Here is a 24201-nt window from a genome sequence, read left to right on the forward strand (position 1 = left end):
TCTTTTTAAACTTCACCATAAAATTATAAATTCTAAATGAGTTAAGTGTTCCTTACACGTAACTAGTTCCAAAGGTAATACAATGAATTATAAAGATACATATAAAGTAATTATAACAAAAATAATTATGTGAATTCAATGCACACAAATTTTGATGTACTCATTGTGTTTTATGTATAATACATTTTTTTTATGTAACTTTAACAAATATATTACATTAATTAGTAAAATATTATAATTTTATTGAAATCAAAGTTGACTTTTATTGAATCTCAAAACACTCTTGATTAAAGAAAGGTAGTGTTTTCTTAGTAAATTAAAAAATAAAAGTAAAAAAACCTCATTAATTCGTATCAACGTCTCATCCTCCTTCACTTCGAACAAAATTGGAATATCATATATTACACACTTGATCTTCTTTTTATTCATGCTACAAATTGATGAATTTAAGTTGTATTTTTCTTCAATTTTCAATTGATTTTTGCTTGTATTTTAACTGTGAAAGACACTGTTTATAACTAAAACAATAGATTAATGGTCATATGGTACCAATCACACGCATAAATTATTGCACAATATGCACAGATCATTATTTTTCCAGCAGGAAGGGAGGGAGCAGGGCATTTTTTTCCTAGTTACAAACATATTTTGATGACAATGGTGTCGGGATCAGCTTAAGTGTGCCTCTACAATACAACTGGTTGCCTGCTACAATTTACCAGCACGGGTAATAGGTAATCTGTCTGCCAAAGCTTGCTCTCCTAAATTGCAACCACCAACGGTGCATACAATCTGTGGAGGATATTTGAAGAGAAGGTTTGTTTCAATATCATTTGTATACAACTAAACAAAGAGGTTGAGCTCAAGAATCAAGATCCCTGCATTACTACACTTTAGATGAGAAGCTCGAGAATGATGCATGGTCTGAGAGATATTCAGCTCTAGCCTCCATGCCATTCAGATTTCCACAAGCCTTTCCTAACAATTTGGTGGAGACCGTCTGTAATAGCTCATCCCTAGTGCATTTAACCATATTGAAAGGCCTCTCGTTAACACCCTTTTTAGATAGGCCAAAATGTACCCAACAGCAATCCTCATCAATCTTGCAACTACTACAGTTCTAACAAGTCCACACGGTGGAAACAAAGGAATTTCCCTACTTTGTCTTCTTGAATCTCGTCTTTTTCCGACAGTCCTACCATGTACAGGATGATGCTCTACATTCCATTTCTAAGCTGACTGGTATCATGTGTTGAGGTGGTCACTCAAAACTGTTCAGAGGTGATTTATCCCTGCTTCAAAGGACACACTAACATGAGCTCCCAGCCTAAAGATCTCAAACAGAAAGAAATTTAAGAGGGATAAAAGATGAGATTCGGGTACTAAAGAAATGCTATCTTAGATACTTAACAGAAGTTGCCAATGATATCTGGCTAAGCATCCAGGAATAAGATGAGAACAATCATCCCTCAGACTGGGAGATGATAATGAGAATCCAAGTATCCTGCAAATAAGTGATAACACACATGCCAGTTAGCAACAACTAACAATAAGCAACTGAAAAACCAATTCTTGCCATCTCTATTTCCTAAACTAATAATAATAATAGGAGAGTCCCAGCCAAGCTGAGCAGCAAAAAAAGAGCATGCATGTTAACCTACCTACAACAAATAGAGGTGTACCTGATCACAAGAAGCAACAGCACATATGAGAAGACAGCAACTTACTAAACATATAACTCTTGAGATTCCATCGGAGATGACCAATAACGCAGGAGAGACTCCACAGTAAGCCTCCTAGTTGCACTGAGCATTGAGATGAAAAATTTGCAACCATCAATCTTGTACTCCTCGAGTGGATTTCTATGCCCAAAACTCCTCACATTCACCTGTTCCGAGAACACAGGAGAATTAGTATAACACTCCCAATCAAGGAAAGCATAAATTTTTAACCGATGTGCAAATACCATACCGCTGAACTTAGTCGGTTCATGTTTATAAGATGATCCCTCCAGAAGCAATCTAATGTCTTCAGAAGTACTTCCCTCTAATCCACAGAACATAAGGAAACAATATAGTGAATAAGATTCTTTTTGAACTACTCATGCAGAAATTACACATCCAAACCCTCTATGCTGATCTAATCTTTATATGGAAGCAGTTATTATGCAATCAAATAGAGATGAAATGAGATAATAACCCAGTAGGAAGCAAAAGGATTTCTGGTCAGTGGCATAGTCTTATTTAATCCTTTAAATTCTTCTTTTTAAATTTTTGATGGCGATGACCGAGAAATCCCCAAGGGCTAGTGGTGCACGGTTCGAACTCGGTTGATAATGAACCCGCCTTCTACTCTTCTCCACTTGAGGACCAAGCAAAACTTGTGTAGGTTCAAACTGGTGGTGCAAACCACACATCATGCTTCGAACTCTTACTACTAGATCCGATAAGAGTGCAAAGGCCCTTATAATGAAATGGTTGTGGAAGTATGTTAATGACAAGCATCTGTTATGGGGAAGTTATTTACCCATATGGTGTGAATCAGTGGAGATCTGTATGGGCCTTGTGGGATGACTTCAAGAACAAAACCGAGGTAAAGGTTAAGAATGGGGAAAATACAAGCTTCTGGGGATATGACTGGCATGAGATGGTCGTTTTGAGGAATATCTATCCACACATCCGCAAATTCATGCTAAATCAGCAAAGAACAATTGCAGAAATGTGGACACCTGATGGGTAGGAAATTTGTTTCAGATGGAAAGTAAAAGAATGAGAAATCACAAGCGTTGCAGAATTCTTTAACACTATTGGCCACTTTAAAGGAACACAACAAGGGGAAGATAAGTTTTGGTGGCAGGGCAGTGACAGAGGAACCTTCAAGGTTGGCAAAGCATACAAATGGTTGAATAATCACAACCAATAGGCCCTGGAAAATTATATGGAAGGTGATATGCCCTACAACTACAAGGTAGCATGTCTTATTTGGCTCCTACCTAAGGAAGCTATCCTTACACAAGAAAATCTGATGAAAGGGGACAGCTTTATGTCCCAGATGTGTTTTTCGTGGAGAACAAGCAGAAAGTGTTGGACATTTGTGCCGTCACTGCAAGATCACAGGTCCACTTTGAAGGCTATTCATAAACCTCAAAGGTTTCTCCTGGTCTATGTCAGGCAAGGTGACAGAGGCCCTTCAAAGCTAGGGAGAAGCTGGTGTTCAGGCAAGAAGCAGATGTAGGTGGAGAATCATACCAGCCAGCATATGGTGGACAATTTGGAAGGAGAGAAATGCTAGGTGTTTTGAGAACATGTACATACATTTGGATAATGACACATCTGAACAGGAAACTTCATATGATAGCATACCAATGAATTTAGGCATGGGGAATGAGCATAATGTTACCTCTATTTCCTTTACATATATAGCATCATATCCAGATTCTTGTATGGCATCTAAATAGCTGGCAATGAGGAAATCTCCCAGGTACTTTCGGAGGAAATTAACCATCTCTCTATACTTCCCATACCTAGCACAGAAAGTCAGACATATGAAATCAGTAGATTGAAATAAAGAAGTTCAAATCATTGAAATCGGTGATGTAGATTGTCATACTTGGTTGAATCATCAGAGCATATAACTAGCCACCTTCTGAAAGAAGAGGTCTTTCCACGTATACCTCTAAAAGAATTTGGAGTTGGAGGCAAACTTGGAAGGGAGAAGTTGTCAATAGATATGGATTGAAACTTCTGAAGTTGTACAAGTGAATTAAGTAATGCTTCCTCGTCAATCTCAGCAAATGAATCTACACATAATTTCCTGGTCACTTTATGATGCATACTTGCAAAATTCATAAATAGTTATTCCAGAATCCACTCTTACCATTCAATATCTCACCTGCAACATCTTTGAACTCCTCTAATATTTTGTCCAAGCACCAATTACTTGGGTGCTGTGACATTTGGCAAAATAAAATCAAGGAGAAAAATAGAAGATAAGGACAATGCAATCAAAGCATCACAAAAAAAAACTTGTCATACTTCAGAGAACAGGTTTAGCTACCTTTTGCGGATTAACATTCTTAAGGATAACATCATCCACCACTGCTTGCATGTATCTACATAGAATTGTAGTGGTGGTGAGAAAATCTTGACCCTCAAAAGTATATTGACTCTGCCGAGGAAAACTTAATCCAAAACATGTGCAATAAAGAAATGAATTTTCACCATCAACAATGATCTCTCATAAAAAGCCAAGTACACTGATCACAGTGGTCTAACAGAGGGAAATAGACTAGAATATCTAATGTTTTCAACTGTTTCACCATGTATAGATCCCAGAAAACACAGATCATGAATATAAAGACTAACCCCACAGAACCCTGAGAGTGAACAAATACAAACTTTCAGAAAAACTAAACCTGATCCCACAGGGGATTTTCGACCTCCAGATGCACTTGTCGTCTGGTCTATAGCTGTGAAACTCTAGTGAAAGAAGATTCCAAAAGGGGTCGAGGTAGATCTAAAATCACATGGAAGTTGTCTCAAAAGACCAACAATCTCTTGGTTTCAACGTGACGTAGCGAAAGATAGGAATTAGGATACAATGGAAGAAAAAAATTTAAATGAGAACACAAATTATTTGGGAATTCATCTTAGTCATGTTAATTTATCTCCTTTAGGTCCCTATGCTTTCTGGAGGTCTTTTAGCCTTCGGAGAGATTCTTATGCCAGTAGAAAATATAGAGAACCTCTAGTACTTCTGTTTTTTTTTAATCTTATAAAATATTGGTCTATGATGAATTTAAATATAGAACATGGTTAGTGAGGTTTCATAAAGTGGACCCAACTTCCCAACTTGTTTAAAACTGAAGCATAGTAGTAGTTGTTGTTTCGAACTAATGAAAGTAGATGCATCAATTTTCACATAAATAACGTTTCAAGATACCTCAAAATAGCATTGCGCATTTGGATATTATACTGCAGGCACCAAGTTAAACATGGCATTAAAGGTCAAAAATGATGAAGAGAACTTGATATTATGTTCTATGCGTGGTTTTTCACTTCATAAAAGAATTATAACTAAATTAATCTTAGCTAAACAGTTCTGAAAGCACAACGGATTAAATCATAGAGCAATATCACAGAGTATCATAAGATGACATGCTAGTTGGTTGTTTGCTCAGATTCCATGCAAATTTTTCCTCAACTCTTCAATTTTTCGCTGAGAAAGAAATTTTAGCAAAATTGGGTCCATGAATCTACTATCCCATACCAAACTTTAGGATCATCAAATCACCAAGCCCCGCGATAGATATGGCTAAGGAAGTTGGGCTTCAAATATATATAAAGAAAAAGAGGTTGCTAAGTAGCCTTATTCCATTCCATACCTTCATTAAGGGGTATAGGTCATTGTGCACTGCAAGCCTCTTATCAGCATCCAAACAGGCCATTATTTTATTTTACTCCAATATCCAGGATAAATTATTGATGCTTGATTTCCCGGAAATACTATCTAACTTATAAGACAAGGGATCTTTACAACATCAGCTACACTTATGCTGGTTGTCTTAACAAAAAAGGTCTCCTCATGTTCATGATGTTATTTGCTTATCAGCATTTTGCAGAAGTATACTCCCTATGTCACAGTTTGTTGACTTGGTCAAAGTTATTTTGAATTTTGTAAGTTCTTGTAACAAAATGACTAAGTAATAAAATACATTAAGAGTATTACTCCCTCCCTTCTAATTTGATAGACCTAGGATCCAAGAAGAAAATCAAAGCAAGAGTTCAAAATTCTCAACAATGAGAATTAATGTGACACATATGATGAATTCCATAGTTTAGGCAGATAAAATAGATAAGAAAATTGTAGTGTAGCGTGGAAAAGTAATCCCGTGTAAGATGACAATGTGTCAAATAATTTCTTTGGGAAAGAGGATATCATTTTGAGAGGAAAAAAAGAGAACACAAAAACTCTTTTTGGATGAAGGGAATATTATCCACAGTAATGTATGGAGTAAAAGAATCATGACAATTGAAAGAAATTGACAAATAAAGGGATGGTATTCTAAATATGAAAACGCATATACTCTTCATGAGTGCAGATAGATGTGTTAGAATCCAGAGACGGCTGGTTCCAGCATTCAAATGAAAAGAATCAAGAGGCTCACTTGTAAATTTGCTCTGAACAACTTTCAAAATCTCCAGTTAAAGTTAATTGCCGAAGATTGTAAACATGCTTTCTTTGAACCTGAAGGAGAAAAAGTAAAGCATATAATATAGCGAGAATATGGTCCTGCAGAATAATCTATATAAAAATAAATCAATAGATTAAATAGTAAAGTGCACAATTTATGAGTCAGAAATAGGGGAGAATATCCTAATTGAAAACAAAAGACATCAAAACAACAAAATTGTATCAGCACATGAAGTAGATACCTCAAGAACTTCATCGAATTCAACTAGGTTCTTTCGTATGCCAAAAAAGTATTTCTCAGCATTGATTTGTAAACCCAAAAGCTGGCAGTTAAGTAAAGTTTAATCATCACAATTAGAAGCATGTTATAGAAAGAGAAAAGAAAGATAAAATCATTAAAAAGCAGAAAAACGCTGAAACCAAACACAGAAAAGCCAGAGTTATCCATAAAAAACATGGGAAAACCCACAGTATATTAAATTACAGAGATAGAAACAGAGCGAACAGAAATTAAAATTATTTCGCACCTGGTTAACTATTCCGTGACCTTCTATCGGGAGATCTTCATTATTTGTAATCCTGGATATAAGCTTCACTGCCCACTCGGTGTCAAAGTTAAATTTTTGAAACATCTCATCTTGCAAACTGTAATAAGATGAAGAAGCTAAAATCAGGAATGACATCATAAGGATAACGGTTCAGTCACAGAATGCACTCTGCTTTTCATGAAAGACAGAAACACACTATATAAATTTATACAAGAATCTTGATATTTCACCTAAACCAAGAATATTTTCAGAAAACTGGAGGCGAGTAGGGGAAAATAGTACAAGTTAGAGATATAATAACAGCAGAAAAACCTAATGCACATACACCTTTTGCAATATGCAGAACTTAACCTGAATTAGGAATCAAGTATATGTGTAAAGGAGCTTTGCCCTTTTTACTAAATTAATAAAGAATAGAGAACTATGTTGTCTTGTTTGTTCTTTTATATAAAGTGCATAATTGAACCACCACCAACTGTTTATTTCAGAAACATATATACATGCAGCGGCAGATGGCCAGGCCCATTATTTTTAAGTCATGGCTGCTCAACTAATTTTAGTCATAAGGTTTCTAATATTCACATACGAAAAGGAGTAATATTTTCTTTCATCCAATTCATTGACTTGTGCACCCACCCATTGCTATTTCTGCAGTTTAGGTGCTTCGCAACTATATTTGCAATATTTTAGTAGTACCAGTATAAATTGTAAGTGCTTGGTCAAACAGAATGGGTGCTTTAGCACCCCCCACCACTTTGTGTGTTAGTCCGTCACTGGGTCATTGCAGACATGTGCATGTGTGTGTGTGTGTATATTATCTTCTTAAAAATAGAGCAAAGATACAGGTAAATACAATTTAATTCATCATTTAAGTATTGAAGAGGAACTATAAAGTTAAATGGGGCATCTTACCTCACCATAAATCGCGTTGATCCAGGATCACCCTGCCTGCCTGCTCTACCACGAAGCTACATGCACAACTTATAGATCAACATACATGGCAACTTAACATGTCAAAGGAAAAGAAATACAGAAAAGTTACATCATAAAAATGAATTTAAAGAAAGAGCCATCATGAATTGCCTCACCCAATTACTGACATTACACTTGTTCTACAGGTATGATCGAAAAAGACAGAATTAAGTTCCCTAGCATTCTACAGTAAAAAATAGCTGTTATGAAAGTTCAAGCTTGTGACAGAAGTCAACGTGATAGAATTCTAACAAAAAGAAGAAGGATGAAACAACCCACCCCCACCCCAAAACCCCAAGAGAAAAACAGAACAAAATAAAATAAGAAAGCTTTCCCAACTTCAAAAGCTAAATGAATTGCAATAGTCCTTGCCAGACGAGATACAAATTGTTTGATAGTGCATCCATGCACATTAAGACAACTTTAAACAAGGAAGCAACAGTACAAAATTCTGAAGTGCATATCATAGTATAGTGGTATAACATAATTATCAATTTAGGCCAAACAGAAGATTATACAACAACATAACAACAACATACTCAGAGAAATTCCCCAAGTTAGGTATGGGGAGGGTAGAACGTACGCAGGCTTTACCACTACCTCGTGGAGGTAGAGAGACGGTTTCCGAAGACTCTTGGCTTAAGTACAACAATTTCGGTATAAATAAGAAGAGGACAATGGAAGAGAATATAGCAATTAACAAGGAACAGCGAAAAAAGTAGCCAAAACAACAATAAAATCATGTGATAGTCGAAATACCATAAACAACATACTAGGATAGATTATTATTTTAAAAAAAACTCATAAACAATTAGTCACCCAAAGCAAAACCTTTTTACACTTCACTACCTAATACCCTTCTACACTAATGTGTCCTTCACACCCTCCTATCTAGGGTCATGTCCTCGAACAGAAGATTATGCACTTGAAACAAAATATATTTCCACCATGTAATCATGTCTTATCCTTCTATTTTCAACAGTTAGTGTCTTCATAATACATTTGTATCAGGTATAAAGTTTTTTCCATACCCGTCTTGCAAAGACTACAAAATCAACACTATGGTAAGCATCTATTTGTTGACCTAAACTCCTAGTAAAAAAAAATAAAAAACCTGACAGTCATTTAGTGTCTGTATTTTTGCCTGTTGCATTTATGAAGAAAACCATGTTTAAACGGAGTAGTGCAAGCTCATGACTTGCTTTACATGAACAAGCAGTTCAAGAGGCCAAAGGTTTACTTTATATTTACACTTTCTTGATAAAAGTGTTAAGCTAGTTTTTCCTCCTTGAAAGTCCTACCAACCTAAAACTCACCTGGTTATCGATTCTCCTAGACTCATGCAGAGAAGTGCCAATGACATGAAGCCCCCCGAGCCTTTTCACTTCTAACCCTTCATTCAAACAGTGGGACACACACTCTTCAAGAACTGATACATAAGTTAGAGCAATGGATGGACCAAGAGGATAATATTCTGACTGCTCATCAGCCTGCTTCTGTAGCTCTTTTATCTCCACAGACTGACTCAGCTCAATGGATTCAGATATCATAGACTTTGCCTCTTGATATGACCATTTCTTGCTCTCATTTTTGCTAATGTGCTTAGCTAGATAATCAATATAGGAAACAAAAACAACAAAGAGAAAGTTATCAGATAAAATAGTTAGTACATCAATACTAAGATGCTAAACTATTTTTTTTATAATGAACTAAGATGCTATATATAATTCACTTGAAGCTATCAGTTAAACTGATTTAGACTTTTAAGATGCTAGTTGATTATAATTACTAACCCATCAGAGCCGCCTTGGCAAGCAAAGCTAATGATGACGGTCCAACTTTTATCTTTGACAGAACCTACATAAAAAAATACTATCAGCGGAGGAGGGGACCAAGACTTGCTTATTTATCTTATGAGTAAGGAAACGTCAAAAGAACCTTTTGAGAATTTGGTTCTCCATGAATATCAACTTCGGGAATATCTTGTGTCAGGAATGGAAGTATACTTTCCTCCAAAATTTCTTTCGCAAGCATCTTTGTCATGGAAAAGGTATGAATGTCATTCCAAGTGCTAGGGCCTAAATATGGCTAGTACAATGTCAAACAACATAGACATTAACTTACCTTTGGATTTCCTCCCAGGATTATGTCAGTGCCCCTTCCTGCCATGTTAGTAGATATGGTGATTGCATATTTTCTCCCTGCTTGTGCAACAGTGTCAGCTTCCCTTGCAGCATACTGCAAGAATCGAGATAACATCAATCAATAGACAGCAAAATAGTATCACATGTAAAGATGTGCAAGTAGGAGATGCCAAAACCAAACTGAAATTATGAGTTAGAGTAGAGCTCAAGAGGAGGTCTGTAAAACCTTGGGACGGGCATTGAGGACATTGTGTGGAATTTTTCTTTCCTTCAGCAAGTCAGACAAGTATTCAGAATTTTCAACACTGCATTAGAATTAGTATTAGTCAAAACATACATATAGTATAACATTAATTGCCAGCAAATGTGATGAACAAAAAATGATATTCAAATATTAGATGACTAACTGAGACCAAACATACAAATTTCTAGCAGTCCAACAGCATTCCTGTTCAGAGAAACTTTATAGGCTACTAGAGAGAAACCCGCACAGAATAAGAGGCAACAAATAGTCTTATCAAATAGCGGTATAATGAAGTCAAATTTAAAGCAGATACTAGTTTCCCTGTAGTGGAAAGAATGATCTCACAATGTGTCAAAAACAACTAACAGAGTGAAGTTAATAACCCCATTATTGCTTAATATCATAACTTGTCCAGTAAACTCAGTAGTACCTGGTATTGAAACACGCAGACCTAAGAAAATATTCTTCTTTGTTGAAAAATCAAACAGAAAAATTTTCACTAATATAAACCTATATGTCGCCCTCCCGAAGAATTAATATCATAAAATAGAGGAGGGCAAAAATAGGAGGATAAACGGAACCAGAGAAATTGAATGTCAGTTTCAACAGTTGCTATCTGCGTCCTTCTTTGTCAGGTTTCCCTTCTCTTTTTTTTTTTTTTTTGGCCACTTAATTACATGTTATATACTCTCTTTTGGATTTTTCTTTTGCTGATAGTCTAATTATTCTAACTGGTTAATTTCCTCTGTTGTGCTTGTGCACAGGAACAAGACAAACTAATCACTTTCTCAAGTAGCTTGTAGAAGGTACTTCTCTATTGATCCCAGTTTTCACAATGACATTTGACTGTCTATTTCATCTGATAACAATGAAGGGAATGTGGAAAAAGAGTAAAAAAGATCGAGGCTTGGTTACCTAGGCTAGACAGGCTCATATATGAGTATGTACATCATCCATCATATAGGGAAAACATTACCATGAGTGTGTTTACGAAATTATGATGACAGAGATATATGACCTGCAGACCTTAAAGTGCTTCACGGAGTAGCTCCACAAAAAAATATATATGCACGTAGAGTATATTTGTGTTTATCTGTCTGCTTGCATATATTCATGAGCAGTTCTGTAATCAATGATTGTAGCATATGCGAGAGTCGATACTAAAAAACAGTTTCTTAATTTTAAAGCAGTAAATAAAACCAAAAATATTTGTCGCAGAAGTACCTTGTTGTCCCCACTAAAACTGGACGACCCAATTGAAACATAAACTCAACTTCTTCACGAACATACTCCCATTTTCCTCGTGCAGTCTGAAGGCATAACAATAGAAAAAGCAAGCAAATTGAATTCAGAGACTTGGTCCTTTTCCTAAAAGCTCACTAAACTTACTTGAGTATGATAAAGATCTTACAGCAAAAGCTTGAATTGGCAAATCTTTACGAATGTTAGGCAAATTTGTCGGCACCTCAATTACTGGCACCTGAAACATCTTCAAGAATTCTTTTTCCTGCAGTTCACATTATATAGATGATAAGTATCATTACTAAAGCATAAACTATATTGAGACTTTAGCTTTGACCCCACCTCAGTTTTTGCAGTGCCAGTCATCCCTGAGAGCCTTGGATAAAGCTTAAATAGAGATTGATATGTAATTTGTGCCACGACAACTGAATCAGCCTACAAAATGAATAGATCGTGCACTTTTAATAAGGAATGAATTTAGCAGATACTAATGAAACCATTTTCAGAAAGGAGCAGTCAATAGTGGGAGATACTGTACCTGAATTTTAACACCTTCTTTAGCCTCCACGGCCTGATGGATTCCGTCAGACCATCGCCTTTTCTCTTCCACTCTTCCAGTCAACTGCAAATTAATACCAAGAAAGACAATCAACATTTGTCATCCAACAAGTATGACCAGAGCTCTTCAGATAACCATTCTCAAGGATTAGAATTTAATACACAATTAGAGTAGCTTTCAAGATCTAAAATCACATGGACGGAAGTTGTCTTGAAAGACCTGCAATCTGCTGGAATCCATGCAAACCTACCAAAAAGTAGGAGATAATGGAAGAAAAGTATCTATTAGGCAATACCAATTAATTGGGATTAAGTTTTAGGCATGTTTGCTCATTGTCATTAGGTCCAATGATTGCTAGGAGTCTTTTACATAATATTAGACTGATTTTTGCCTATATAAAATGACACGGTCCTTGAGGATTCATATAACCGACCCCAACTTACTTGGGATTGAGACGTAGTTACAGTTCTAGTTGTTGTACCAGAGTAGCTTTTAATCAGAATAGTATGACAGATAGTTACCAATTTACCATCGCCTCGCAAACTGCAAACTGGTTTGGCAGTATGGCAATGATAGAGAGCCATTCTGAAAGCTAAATTTAGAAATCTGAACTTCAATTTTTTTAATAATTCGAAGTTGTTTTTGTTTCTAAATTCAGCTCAACTTAGGGAAAATGTGTTCCCACTTTTGGTAATTCACTATTTTAGGCCCTCAAAGTTTACTTAACTTTAATTCTGGTTTCTGAAATTAGATATAATCTAAGGGCCCATATGGATGTCTCGAAGGGAAAATTAGTCATGGTATATAATTTAGCATTGTTTGGTTGATTGGTGGAGAGAATTAATCATTGTACAAAATCCAACTCTTTTTCTACATTATTTGGTAGCTATTTTGGTTATCCTCGTAATTAATATTTGCACAAGTTATATGGAAATCTATGTAATATTTTAGGCAGAGTAGAATCCGGAATTAAAATACGGGTATTAGCAGTATATGGATTAAACAAACTGAAATGACAAAAATAACCTCATGATGATCAGAAATAAGACTCCAAGAGCATGTTTGGATTGGCTTATAGTAAGTGTTTTTAAGAAAAAATAATTTTTAAGCAATTTTGGAGTGTCTGGGTAAATTTAAGAAGTGTTTGTAAGCACTTGATATTAAGCTAAGATGATAAAAACAAGCAAAAGTATAACTTAGAATTCTAACTCAAAGCCAAAAATCAAAAGCCAATCCAAATAGGCTCTAAGTTCTTTAATTAAACAAACCAAAGATTCGACACCAAACAATCACTGCATTACAATCCTTACATTACAAATCCCTGTATAACTTGTATTTGAACTACATGACCCCTAAGGCTAAATACCCCGATAGTCCCTCAAAGTTGGCACAACTTGTCATGTGGACTCCCTTTTTATTTTATAAAGTAAATAATTTTAGTGAAGCTGGGGAATACCTTTTTACAAGTAGTGTACCAAAAAGTAGAGAAAATCGAACAAAATATGGTTCTCCGCATAAGTTACCTCTTGTTCCTCTCTCTCCATACTACCCACTAAGAGCCAGTAGGACTACATCCCATGCATTGGGTCTTTGCTATTTTCTTTTGAAAACCCAACAATGTAATGACTTCTAACTGTCCTTGGCGTAACCCACTATATTGTGAACCAATTCAAAACCTCCCAACATAGCCACATAGCTACCTGACAATGTGATAAGAGGTGATCCATATCTTCTCCCTGACATACACACATAACAATAGCTGATGTATGTAATCTGCAACCTTAACTTTGCCACTGACCATTTAGATACTTTTTCTTGGCAGATATGGCTCCTAAACACCTCATGCTGACATGGCAAATACTGTGTTTATTACTATCATGAGTGTGTGAATGTCTTATATTTTGCTTTTCTCTTCTTTTTTCCTTTCAACCACAACCTCTGCCCTAACTTCCCTCAGAAGAAGAATCCGGAAGATGAAAAAGAAGCCGGCGGTGGGTGAGGATATTTTCAATCACCTCATCCCCTTCAACCACCATAACTTCACATATTCATTCGTATTATTTAATTTTCATGTATGACAAATCAGTTTTTTCTTCATGGGTTGTGGTAGAATTTTTGTGTAAAAGTTGGATGCAGAGCTTCTCACCACATTACTCGAGCAGGAAATGTACTAAACCTTTTCCACTTTCACATATGCATAGAAATATGGAGTTTATGCTTTTGGTCTGCAAGGTTGTGACTCCAGTTCTCCAAAGTTCCCTAGTATAGACCACTGATCAGACTGATAAAAGTTTCCTCCTCACAGTGTCAACGTAGTGACTTGATTTATGCATAAAATAGTTTCACAATGTTAAGAATTATTAACTACTGGTCGAACGACAATCTTTACAAAAATACGCAGATTATGACTTTATCTTAATACTGAGTTACTGATCATACCATTATCATTTCATGGTTGAAAAAATACTAACAGTTCCACCCAAAGGGTTAAACTGAATAGAATAAGGAAAGGCAAGTGATGAACAAAATGACAATAAAATCATCAGTGACAATAAAAGTGACCAAGAACACATTCACATCTTATGAGGGAGACTTGTTCTGCAAGTACCTCATTAATTATAAGAGCCTTCCCATTTCTAACAATGTATTGGACATCACGCTTGTAAAACTCCTTGGCTTTTAACGCATTAAATACAAATCTGCAGTGTTTGGTTTAATAGTTAAAAAAGAAGTACCTAATACAATCTAACTAAAGAAAAAAACGGAAAACAAAGAAGCATACAGAGCAACAGGTTAATATTTACCTAGCCCATGGATCATTCTCATCCCACAAGTCACTTGTTTCTAGGGCCATCTCAGCGAGTGCAATTCCCTCCTCAGTTAACTCCACAGAATTATCCTTAAGCTCTGTGCTATAATGCTGATATTACAAATAACATCATTATCGTGCAATGTTGCCACAGAGCTTAAGTTTTAAAGAGATAACTCAACAACTTGGAACTCACAAGACCCTTAATAAGCAACTCAGCTACTCTAGCAGCAACAGGGTAACGAGCAGCGTCCTTATTAGCCTGAAACAGAATGCAAAATGCAATTTTAAAATTAAATAAATTAAAGACAGACAGATATTTAAAAAAAAAAAAAAAGCAAACACAAACAAGGAAAACTGAAAATTATGATATCCGGCTAACAAAACTCATGCAATCAATAGTTTCTGGTCTCATAAAGAAAAAACTAATATCTTTTGGATAATTCTATCAACAGTACTTTGACAAGATAAGAAAACAATGAGACATACCTCACCACTTATCAACAACGGATTTCTGCCTTCATCGATGAGGACTGAATCAACTTCATCAACTATAGCAAAATGGAAGGACTTTGGCCTGTTTGTACAAGGTAAATATGAACCATCACATAAATTAACAAGAGAGAGAAAAAAATGTAATCAATGTTTACCATCTCATCACAAGTTGCTCATGACTAGTGGCAAGATTATCTCGAAGATAGTCAAAACCAAGTTCCTGGCCATTCAAAACAAGAAAAGGGAAGAGGTGGAGAAAGGGAGGCACGAGACATGTAGTCGTTAGGCTGTCAGAAAGCTTCACATGTCCAGCAATTAAGAGAAATTAAGAAGTATAAACCAGAAAAGGTACATGAAATAACAAGTATGCAAGTGAACAACATGAAAATCACTACAACTTACTGAATTATTCGTATAGGTTATATCACAACTGTAATTAGATCTCCTCTCCTTGCTCTTCATCCCTCTCTGTGCATAGAAAGAGTTACTATGGTTGATTTATAACAGTTGGTCTCTAAAAAGAAAAGGATCAAATCCTCGAATTACGTGCAATTCTTGGGGAAAAAAACTAGTTGTAAAACAAAATTTGAGAAAAAATTCTAGATTAAAAAACTTAATATTGAAATTACAGACAGCTGATTATAGAAAATTACTTGGATAAGGCCAACAGAAAGACCTAGAAAACGGTGAACACGTCCCATCCACTCAGCATCACGTTGAGCTAAGTAATCATTCACTGTTACCACTGTCACAGGAAATGCCAAAAAAAAATTAGTTAACAGCAACAAGTATTATCTACATTTACAACCATGCTAATATTTGCCAGTTCTGATAAATTATGTAGATTTGAGGTAAAACCCCGCATAGACGACTCATTCCTGAATGGCTAATACTGAAGATAACTCAACAAGCATCCACAAACACCTTTTATAGTTGGTAATCCTGAAGCTTTAGCAGACAAAAGTGCTTTCTAAGGAAGTCGAAATAGGTGGAGAAATTTTTACATGTATACGTGTGTGTATGTAGATGGATAGATTGATTGATTCGTAGATATATACATGCACATAAACACACTCAACACAGCATACCATGAACACCCTCTCCGGTTAAGGCATTAAGATATGCCGCTAACGTGGAAACCAAGGTTTTCCCTTCACCAGTCTTCATCTCTGCAATAGCCCCATCATGGAGCACTGCTCCTCCAATAATCTACGATTACCAATTAAAGCAGAATGATCAATTTGCACTAGTAAGGACGCCACATCTGTAATAATATTGAATTATTCATGATGTGGTTTATTCTTATATTTATTTAATTATACCAAACATCAATGCATGATATGTTTATGCATGACCACTAACTGCTAAAAATATGGACCTGTGTTCTTTTAATGGAAATTAGTAAGAAAACTGAAGTATGCATTAACTGTGGAGTCGGACAAATCAACATCCTTCAGAAGATGATATGCTATTGTTATACAATCAACATGGTCAAGAATTACACAGGAGATACCTGAACATCAAAATGGCGCATTCCCAGCTTCCTTTTTGCAGCTTCACGAACCACCGCGAATGCCTCTGGAGATAGAAATGGCAATGAACATGATAAGAAACAAGAATTTAATTCCTTTTGACTAAAAGACTCGGTATGTATTAGCCAAAAGATAAAAGCATATTGTCAGACCAGCTTGAATATGAGCTAGTGTCTCTCCTTCTCTCAAACGGCGACGGAACTCTAGAGTTTTTGCTCTCAACTATGACAACAAATATCCAACAAGATAAAACAGTTTTAGAAAAGGGGGGAAAAGAAGAAAACCAACACAAGATTAACAAAAATGACACTACAAACCAACCTGCTCGTCAGAAAGATTCTGAATTTGGGGCTCCATGGAATTCACAGAATTCACCAACCTGTAATAATCTTTTACAACCCAGTTGTTCAAGCTACTAAACCCACTCCAGGATTTTCTCACTTCATTCGCTGTTTCCTTTTAAAACAAACAAGAACTGGGAAAATGAAGCTAACAGAATTCAAACTGAATGAAACGAGAAAAAAATTTGTTCTTGCGAGAAAAGCAAATTACTAAATTATTGTACCATAAGAGAAGCAGAGACTGGTGAGAGAGTGCGCCGGCGGTGAGTCTTGGAAGGAGAAGGAAAAACAAGCAAAGGGTATGTAGCAGACTTGTTGAAGAAGAGAGGAGTGAGTAGAGGATGGTGGTTATTGCGGCGTTGCTGCCGATATTGCAGCGGCACCAGTGCGGTGTTGGAGGCTGCTGTGACCATTGTTGCACTGTTGTTGAACTTTTTTTGCAACTAATGTTCTCTTTTAAAATTGGACAAATGTAATGTTCTAAAATTATTTTTGTTGTTTTATCAGTAAATTTTTATTTGTTTTAGATTTGATCCTGAATTTAACTTCTACCATCAAGTAATTGGCTAAATAAATATATTAGAAATCTTAAATTGGTAATTATTTTTCATTTTCCTTCTTATTGAGCAAAATTATACACGAAGAGCAATTGAATCTTGAAAAGTGTTATTAAAAAAGTTCTTAATGAAAACAAAGATGAATATTTTTAACATACTACTTCAATTATTCGTATTTCATTTGATGCAATTTAAATTATTTTTTACCTTAACCTTTAAGTGTATGCTAAATCGGATAATCTTTGACTTTCTAGCCTAATAAAGAGAATGAGTTTACTCCCTTTCAATTTTTGAAAAGTTAACCTCTAACTGGATTACTTAACTATTGTTAATTACCACATAATTAGATTCCTGATATTTTATTTTAAAAAAATATATATATTACATGGACAAAAAAATGACTACAGGTTTTTAAAAAAATCAAAGTTAAGTGATTTCATAATCTTTCAGCTTTGCAAAAGCTCTAGATGTTAGATGGATGACAAGTTTGAATTTCAACATGAATATCATTCATTCAGAGACAAGTTGAGAAGATCACCTATACATATTTATCTGTTGAAAACTATACACTTCATGTTATGATGTATACTAATATCATATACATTTCTCTTCAGTCTTTTTTTTTTTTAATTATGACAGTATTTTTCTTGATATCGTAAATTTCTCAGGAGCCAAGAGGGGTCCAATTCATTGTTTACTTCCTTAGTGACTTAAGGTGAAGGGTGTTTCCCACTACGCTCCTTCAACTTGGTACAATACTACAATCAGTTCCTTGCAGTTGCTGAGACAAGATGCTTCTCGAAAGAAATAATTGATAAAACTATCAAAAAGTGCTTTCAATGATTCATCTGACTGCAGAAACAGTAGACCTGAAAACATTTGATAAGATACATCAGGACTTCATGCTTGTTAAAGAAGCATCCAACTGTGTCAAATAAAGAGCTTTAGTGTGAGGATACCTTGATAACTCCATCAGCTTGTCCAACAAAGAGCTTCCCGTGCCAGTGGAGTAGAGCTGTTACTACAGAATCACATGCAATAGATCCAAGAGGAAAGGCATCTATCTGTTCACCATCTCCACATAGTTCCTATAAAGCAGCAACTTTAAGCTAGTACAACTTCAAGCACCATGAATTACAGTAAAAAGTTCAAATTAAATCATCAACCAACTCCAATTTCAGTATTTGGATGACACATGAACAGCACAAAAACTGATATTTATATATATATATGTATATATATAGTCTGCACATACCTTTACTTTTATAGTCTTGTCCCAGCCACCTGTAAAAATCCACTTCTCCTTCTTGCAAGCAGAAAAGACGGCACCCTCATGTTCTTGAGCAGATTTCGCCAGAACATCGGCAAACCAAATCTAATGGAATCAATTAAAGCATGAGGGTATCTAAAAAAATTAAACAGATGATCTATTTTTAATTCATAATTACTACTAGCTTGAACAATATAATTACTAAGTACCCATAGATTGAAGTTGATGTTCAATATCCTAACCTAATCAAACAAACTTTTCATCTGCTTTGGATTCACAACAGTACCTTTGTTAAACCGTTCTCATAAGCTGCAACAAGTACATTCTCATCAACAGCAAGACAAAAAACTGAGTAAACACTCCCTGGGGCTTCTTCCCCCAAAACTGCCAATGGACTATGATCACTAAGGCACCATAACCGTACAGTTCCATCCCAACTTCCACTGTAAAGAACCTCATCACATATTGCTAATGAAGATACAACTGATTTATGGCCATTCATAGTGCATGATAGACTGTAATCCTGGAGAGTGAGGAAGGAAGCAGTATTTCATTTTCTGCCTTGAATAAACTAAAAAATCACAATTAGAAAGCAACAGGAAATTGCCTGCAAAGACCATGCTTTTATAGACTTGTCACCGCTGCCAGTATATAGATATTGGCTTGCAGAGAAAGCAAGGGCATGTATACCACTATAGCGCCAGTCCTGTTGCTCCTGTAGTTTCTTCAGTGGTTCTGGACTTAATGGAGTGCTAGCTCGCCAAATGCAAATTGTGCCACCATTATCACCACTAATGCACAGCGGTTCTCCATAATCTACAAAAGCTACAGCCATAACTCTTTGCTCATGACCTTTGAATGAATGTACATGAGAATAGTCCTGTACGTTTGGTGTGAGGGATAAGAATAAATGGTCCTGGGATTAAATTTTAGTGTCTTGTTTGGTTGCCATGTTTGGCATAACTTATCTCACCATTATACCATAGTGATGGGATAAGTTATCCCAAGATAATTATGGGATAACTTATTCCCAACCAAACGAGCACTTAATAGTTGTATAACTCAAGGACGCTCATGAAGAGATAGCAAAAGGGAAATAAGTTTTATCTAGTAAAAATACATGCTATATCAATAATATATCCGTAATCTAATGAAAGCCGTGCTGTAATAAAATTTAATTTCGATAAAAGAAAAGGATAAACCATGATAGATCTTTTCTTTGATAACTGAGAAACCACAAAGGCTAAGGAACTCTGCGGATATGGATCTACCCTTCTACGGTTCTACCCTTCTCTATTTAAATACCAAGCTTTTGTTTATAACAGTGTTCGAACACAAGACCTGCACCTTAATCACACATCATGTAATGCGCTCTTACATTAGACCAAAACCCTGGGGGCATAATAAATTGTAATTTAAGTTCCACCCAAATACTGTAGTATCAACATTTTGAGCCAGCATAAATTATCTACAGGCCCATATTTGGAAAAAGATAACTGGAGAAAACTACAAAGTATGAAATAAGAGCAAATTCAAGCAGGTAAACTGATGCTACTTTTTGAAGTATGGAGACTGTACGACCAAAAGAGATAAATAATATATCGTTTCTTAATATTCGTATCATTTCCCAAGTTTCTGCAGTTCATCTTAATTCCTGAATTCCTGGAATAGAGTGAAATATTTTAAGGTTTAAAATAGAACGCTGATCTAGAATCATAAGCAGCTTGAAAGTAAAACATACCCTTATCCAAGTTAACAGCGTTGTAGAATCAAGATGGTTTCTCATTCTCTTTCGAATCAGATCCCACAATCATAATTATGCATTAATAGATACCAGAAAATTAATATTCTGAGACATTTTAAACTGCATCCTGCCACAGAGACCGCTTAAGTAAACCTTGGGGTAATAGCTCCTATTTCCAATAATGTAAATGTCCAGAAAATCTGTAGCTTAAGCTGTTATAAATAATAGGAAGATTCAAGGATTACCACTCATATGTCAACTAGTCTAACACAGTTCCTCCAAAATAGCTCCTAAACATTTCTTATTCATTTGTATTAATCTAAGTATGTCTTTTTTGGAAGACCTTTTGTTATCTCTTCATTTCCAATTCCTAAGGTCATAGGCTAATTCCACAAAGAGGATCCAACAATGACTTAGTCCAAATCCTATGCCAAATGATGGACTAATTCATACAAATACTAGCTTTAACAAGTTACCTGCAAAGACCATACATTGACCATTTTGTCAAATGACGAGCTGAACAGAAAGCCACCTGAAAGGAATAGAAGAGTAAAAGCCAACATCAATAGTTATAAGAGCATTGAATTTGACCATGTTTTCTCTAAGCTTTATGCAAGAAACTGCACATAAAATAAGCATTAAAAACCTCAAGTCGTTAATAATTGCAACAATGCAAAGAAAAACATCTATAAGTAACTCAAGAAAGACTGTAAAACTGAGATATCAAAGAGAAAACAGTCGGTGCTTGTACCTCCAATCGCTAAACCTGTGATACAATTACGATGCCCTTTTAGATCAATGCATTTCACTTGACCACAGGAGAGGCCGTCAATGACATCCTTATCAGCCCTGAAGTTTTCAACCCCCTCAGCCTCCTCTGTGTTTGCATTTTCCACCACAGAAGTATCATCAAGGCACCTCGGTGATTCTTTAGTAACCTTATTGATTGACTGACAAAAGTCTTCAAGAATTAAGCAATTACACATGTTTTCCATTCTTATTTCCTGCTCTAAGTCTTTTACATCATCAAGTTCAGATTTGATCACAAGAACCTTTAAAATTTTCCACAATTCAGATATAAGTGGCCGACTTTCAGGATTGTATTCCAAGCATTTGAGGAGAATCTCCTTCATATTAGCAAACTCTGACCCCAAACTGCATTCAATTAGAGTTATAATCTTTTGCCTCCACTCCATGTACCATCTAACAAATTCAAGACATTTTTCATCTCTTACTGCACTAACCAGATAACTCAAATATTTCTGCATCTCTTCAGCGAAAGATTTCCCAACTAGAAGTGAAATAATTGCACAAGCTAATGACCAAATATCAGAACCATATCCAACATGATACCTTGAGCTGCCTAAATCTATCACAATGCCACCCAGTTTCGACAACTCAAAGAATACCTCTGGACTAACAAAAATACAATCTTCCACCATGCTATTTTTTAATCTCACCACCAAATCTTCACAAGCAGTTCCACTCTTGCCAACAACAACCTCTGTGAGTAGCTTGCAAACTCTCCTTCCAGTTGCCAAAACTTCACTAATATCAACATAAACACGGCCAAACTTGTCAAAACCAAAACAAGAAAGCCCCAAAAAACCCAGAACCAATCCTCTTAAATGCAAATCACTCACCATTTGACATATATCCAAACCAAATATCACAAACTCAGCTGCATTACAGATTTTTTCCTCAGCATTTTTCTCAACAACTGCATTCCTTAACACACCCATCTTCCCTAACAAACTCCCACTAAATGCCTCAGAAACCATGTAGACATAATGATTATCAGTATTGTACCAAAACCCATAAACCTTACACATTACATGAAGAGCTAAACTTGCTTTAATAATTGACTCCAACTCAGTCCTCTCCCCTTCACTCAATCCATACAATACACTCATAAGTTTCACTTCATAACTATATTCAAACTTACACGAACATGAACCCTTAGCAAAATATCCAATTTCAAGAAGACTAACCTTTTCACCCTCTTTCAAAGCACACCCCATAGAAGAAACGCTGGTGGAGACCTTCAAAACCTTCCCATAAGAGACAGAAGCGTTTGATTCGATGATTATAGTGTCTTCCGGCAGGACCCATGTTTTCCAACTTGAGTAAAACTCATGAGACCATAAAGGGGGCTTGATAAAAATAGGATCTTTATCATATTTTTGGGTTGAAACATGAGAACCCTTTGAGTTGTCGTTGCTGTTGTGGTGTGGAAGAGTAAAGAAGCGTAATAGATCAATGTTCTTGGGGAGAGAAGAAATGGGGTTGGGGAGTTTAACAAGCTGAGTACAAGCTGGACAGCGGATTGTACATGGAAAGGGGTTTTGTATCTGTGACAAGCAGTCTTCACAGGCGGAGTGGCCGCAGGGGAGGACTCGCGGGATGGTTGAGACGTCACCGTATTGTTGGAGACAAACTGGACATTCCGGTAGCTCCAGCTCCAGAGTTGACTCTGCCGCCATTTTAGTGGACAGAAAACGAAATGATCAAGCAGCCAGACCCACAAATTCAAAAGGTACCAAAGAAAAATTGCTGAGGTCTTATTTGAATTAATAATATTTTATTAATTAAAAGCACAAGTCTAAACCACATTTTTATTTTTATTTTTATTTTTAAAAAAAAGATTACTTTATAAATATAATAATAATATCATAACATTATTTAAATATTTGACATGGATATAATCGGATCTATCAATTCTAACTGCAATGTAAAATAATGAATCAGTACTATAAAAGCAAATGTGAAAATTATACAACTATAAAGGCAAATTGGTATGCCGAAGAGTTTTCAGCCTAGTTAGTGATTGGAGTAGGTCTATTTTTATCCATTATATATATATAATCTCGAACATCATTAGTCTCCTTAAATAAAATTCTAGCCTTTAGTTTTTAGTCAAAAGAGATTTCATTCTTTTGGGGTGTGTAGCGACACAAGTTTGCTCCAGAGATTTTTCGTATGTATATACACAAAAAAATAGGTATTCTTTTCAAAAACACGATGTAAATCCATGAATTAATCCTTTCTTGACAAGCAGTAGCACTTGCCCAAGCGATTGATACAAAAACCAAGAATGGCCAATACTGGGATGAAAAAATAAAAAAAACTTTATTATGATGAAAAATTCAGGTAAGCTTCAAAACTCAGGTAAATCCTCCATCTAACTATTAATTAAAGCAAGATAAACAAACATATACGGTCTTTTAGCTTCCGAATTTATCCCAAAATGAGGGATTTTATGCAACATGTATCTTTGACAGTTTAGAAAAGGAAAAAGGAAAAGGGCCGCCTCCATTTATAGCAGCAACAAGACTGAGCATGTACAGAGAGTCAACTGCAAGAAACAAGAAACCACAGCTTAGAATTCCAGACTTGAAATGCAAACACAAAACTTCAATAATCCTCCTATGTGCCAGCTTTGAACCCATCAAGTCATAAAATCTGGATACAGTTAGCAGATAAAATATTTTCACGTCCACAAAATTCAGACCTCAACTAAATCCATTACTTAGGTCATTCAGCAACATAAAA

At 35.7% G+C, this 24201-nt stretch overlaps 1 protein-coding gene across 2 annotated transcripts; it reads right to left on the reverse strand.

Moving 5' to 3' along the window:
* Positions 1-516: 516 nt before the first annotated feature.
* On the reverse strand, positions 517-23238 carry LOC107004481 (protein translocase subunit SECA2, chloroplastic). Of its 2 annotated transcripts, XM_015202686.2 has the most exons (38): positions 21401-23238; positions 21126-21181; positions 19513-19785; positions 19192-19428; positions 18891-19010; positions 18595-18723; positions 17059-17193; positions 16890-16959; positions 16719-16783; positions 16294-16414; positions 15859-15950; positions 15608-15673; positions 15361-15425; positions 15200-15287; positions 14907-14972; positions 14706-14821; positions 14510-14600; positions 11881-11964; positions 11685-11777; positions 11512-11607; positions 11325-11410; positions 10083-10161; positions 9837-9950; positions 9651-9746; positions 9506-9569; positions 9029-9318; positions 7653-7708; positions 6720-6837; positions 6435-6515; positions 6167-6246; positions 4057-4111; positions 3877-3946; positions 3610-3799; positions 3400-3523; positions 1972-2046; positions 1683-1888; positions 1412-1504; positions 517-1292 (listed from the first exon to the last, which is right to left on the reverse strand). In XM_015202686.2, exons 1-36 carry the CDS (start codon positions 23130-23132, stop codon positions 1727-1729), a joined length of 5535 nt encoding a protein of 1844 aa, XP_015058172.1. In that variant the 5' UTR covers positions 23133-23238; the 3' UTR covers positions 517-1292; positions 1412-1504; positions 1683-1726. The 2 variants fall into 2 exon arrangements, with proteins under 2 accessions (XP_015058172.1, XP_015058170.1); XM_015202684.2 differs by lacking the exons at positions 18595-18723; positions 18891-19010; positions 19192-19428; ... (1 more) ...; positions 21126-21181; positions 21401-23238 and adding an exon at positions 17303-17539.
* Positions 23239-24201: the final 963 nt, after the last annotated feature.

Source organism: Solanum pennellii, chromosome 11, assembly GCF_001406875.1.
Source record: "Solanum pennellii chromosome 11, SPENNV200".
Classification (NCBI taxonomy): Eukaryota; Viridiplantae; Streptophyta; class Magnoliopsida; order Solanales; family Solanaceae; genus Solanum; species Solanum pennellii.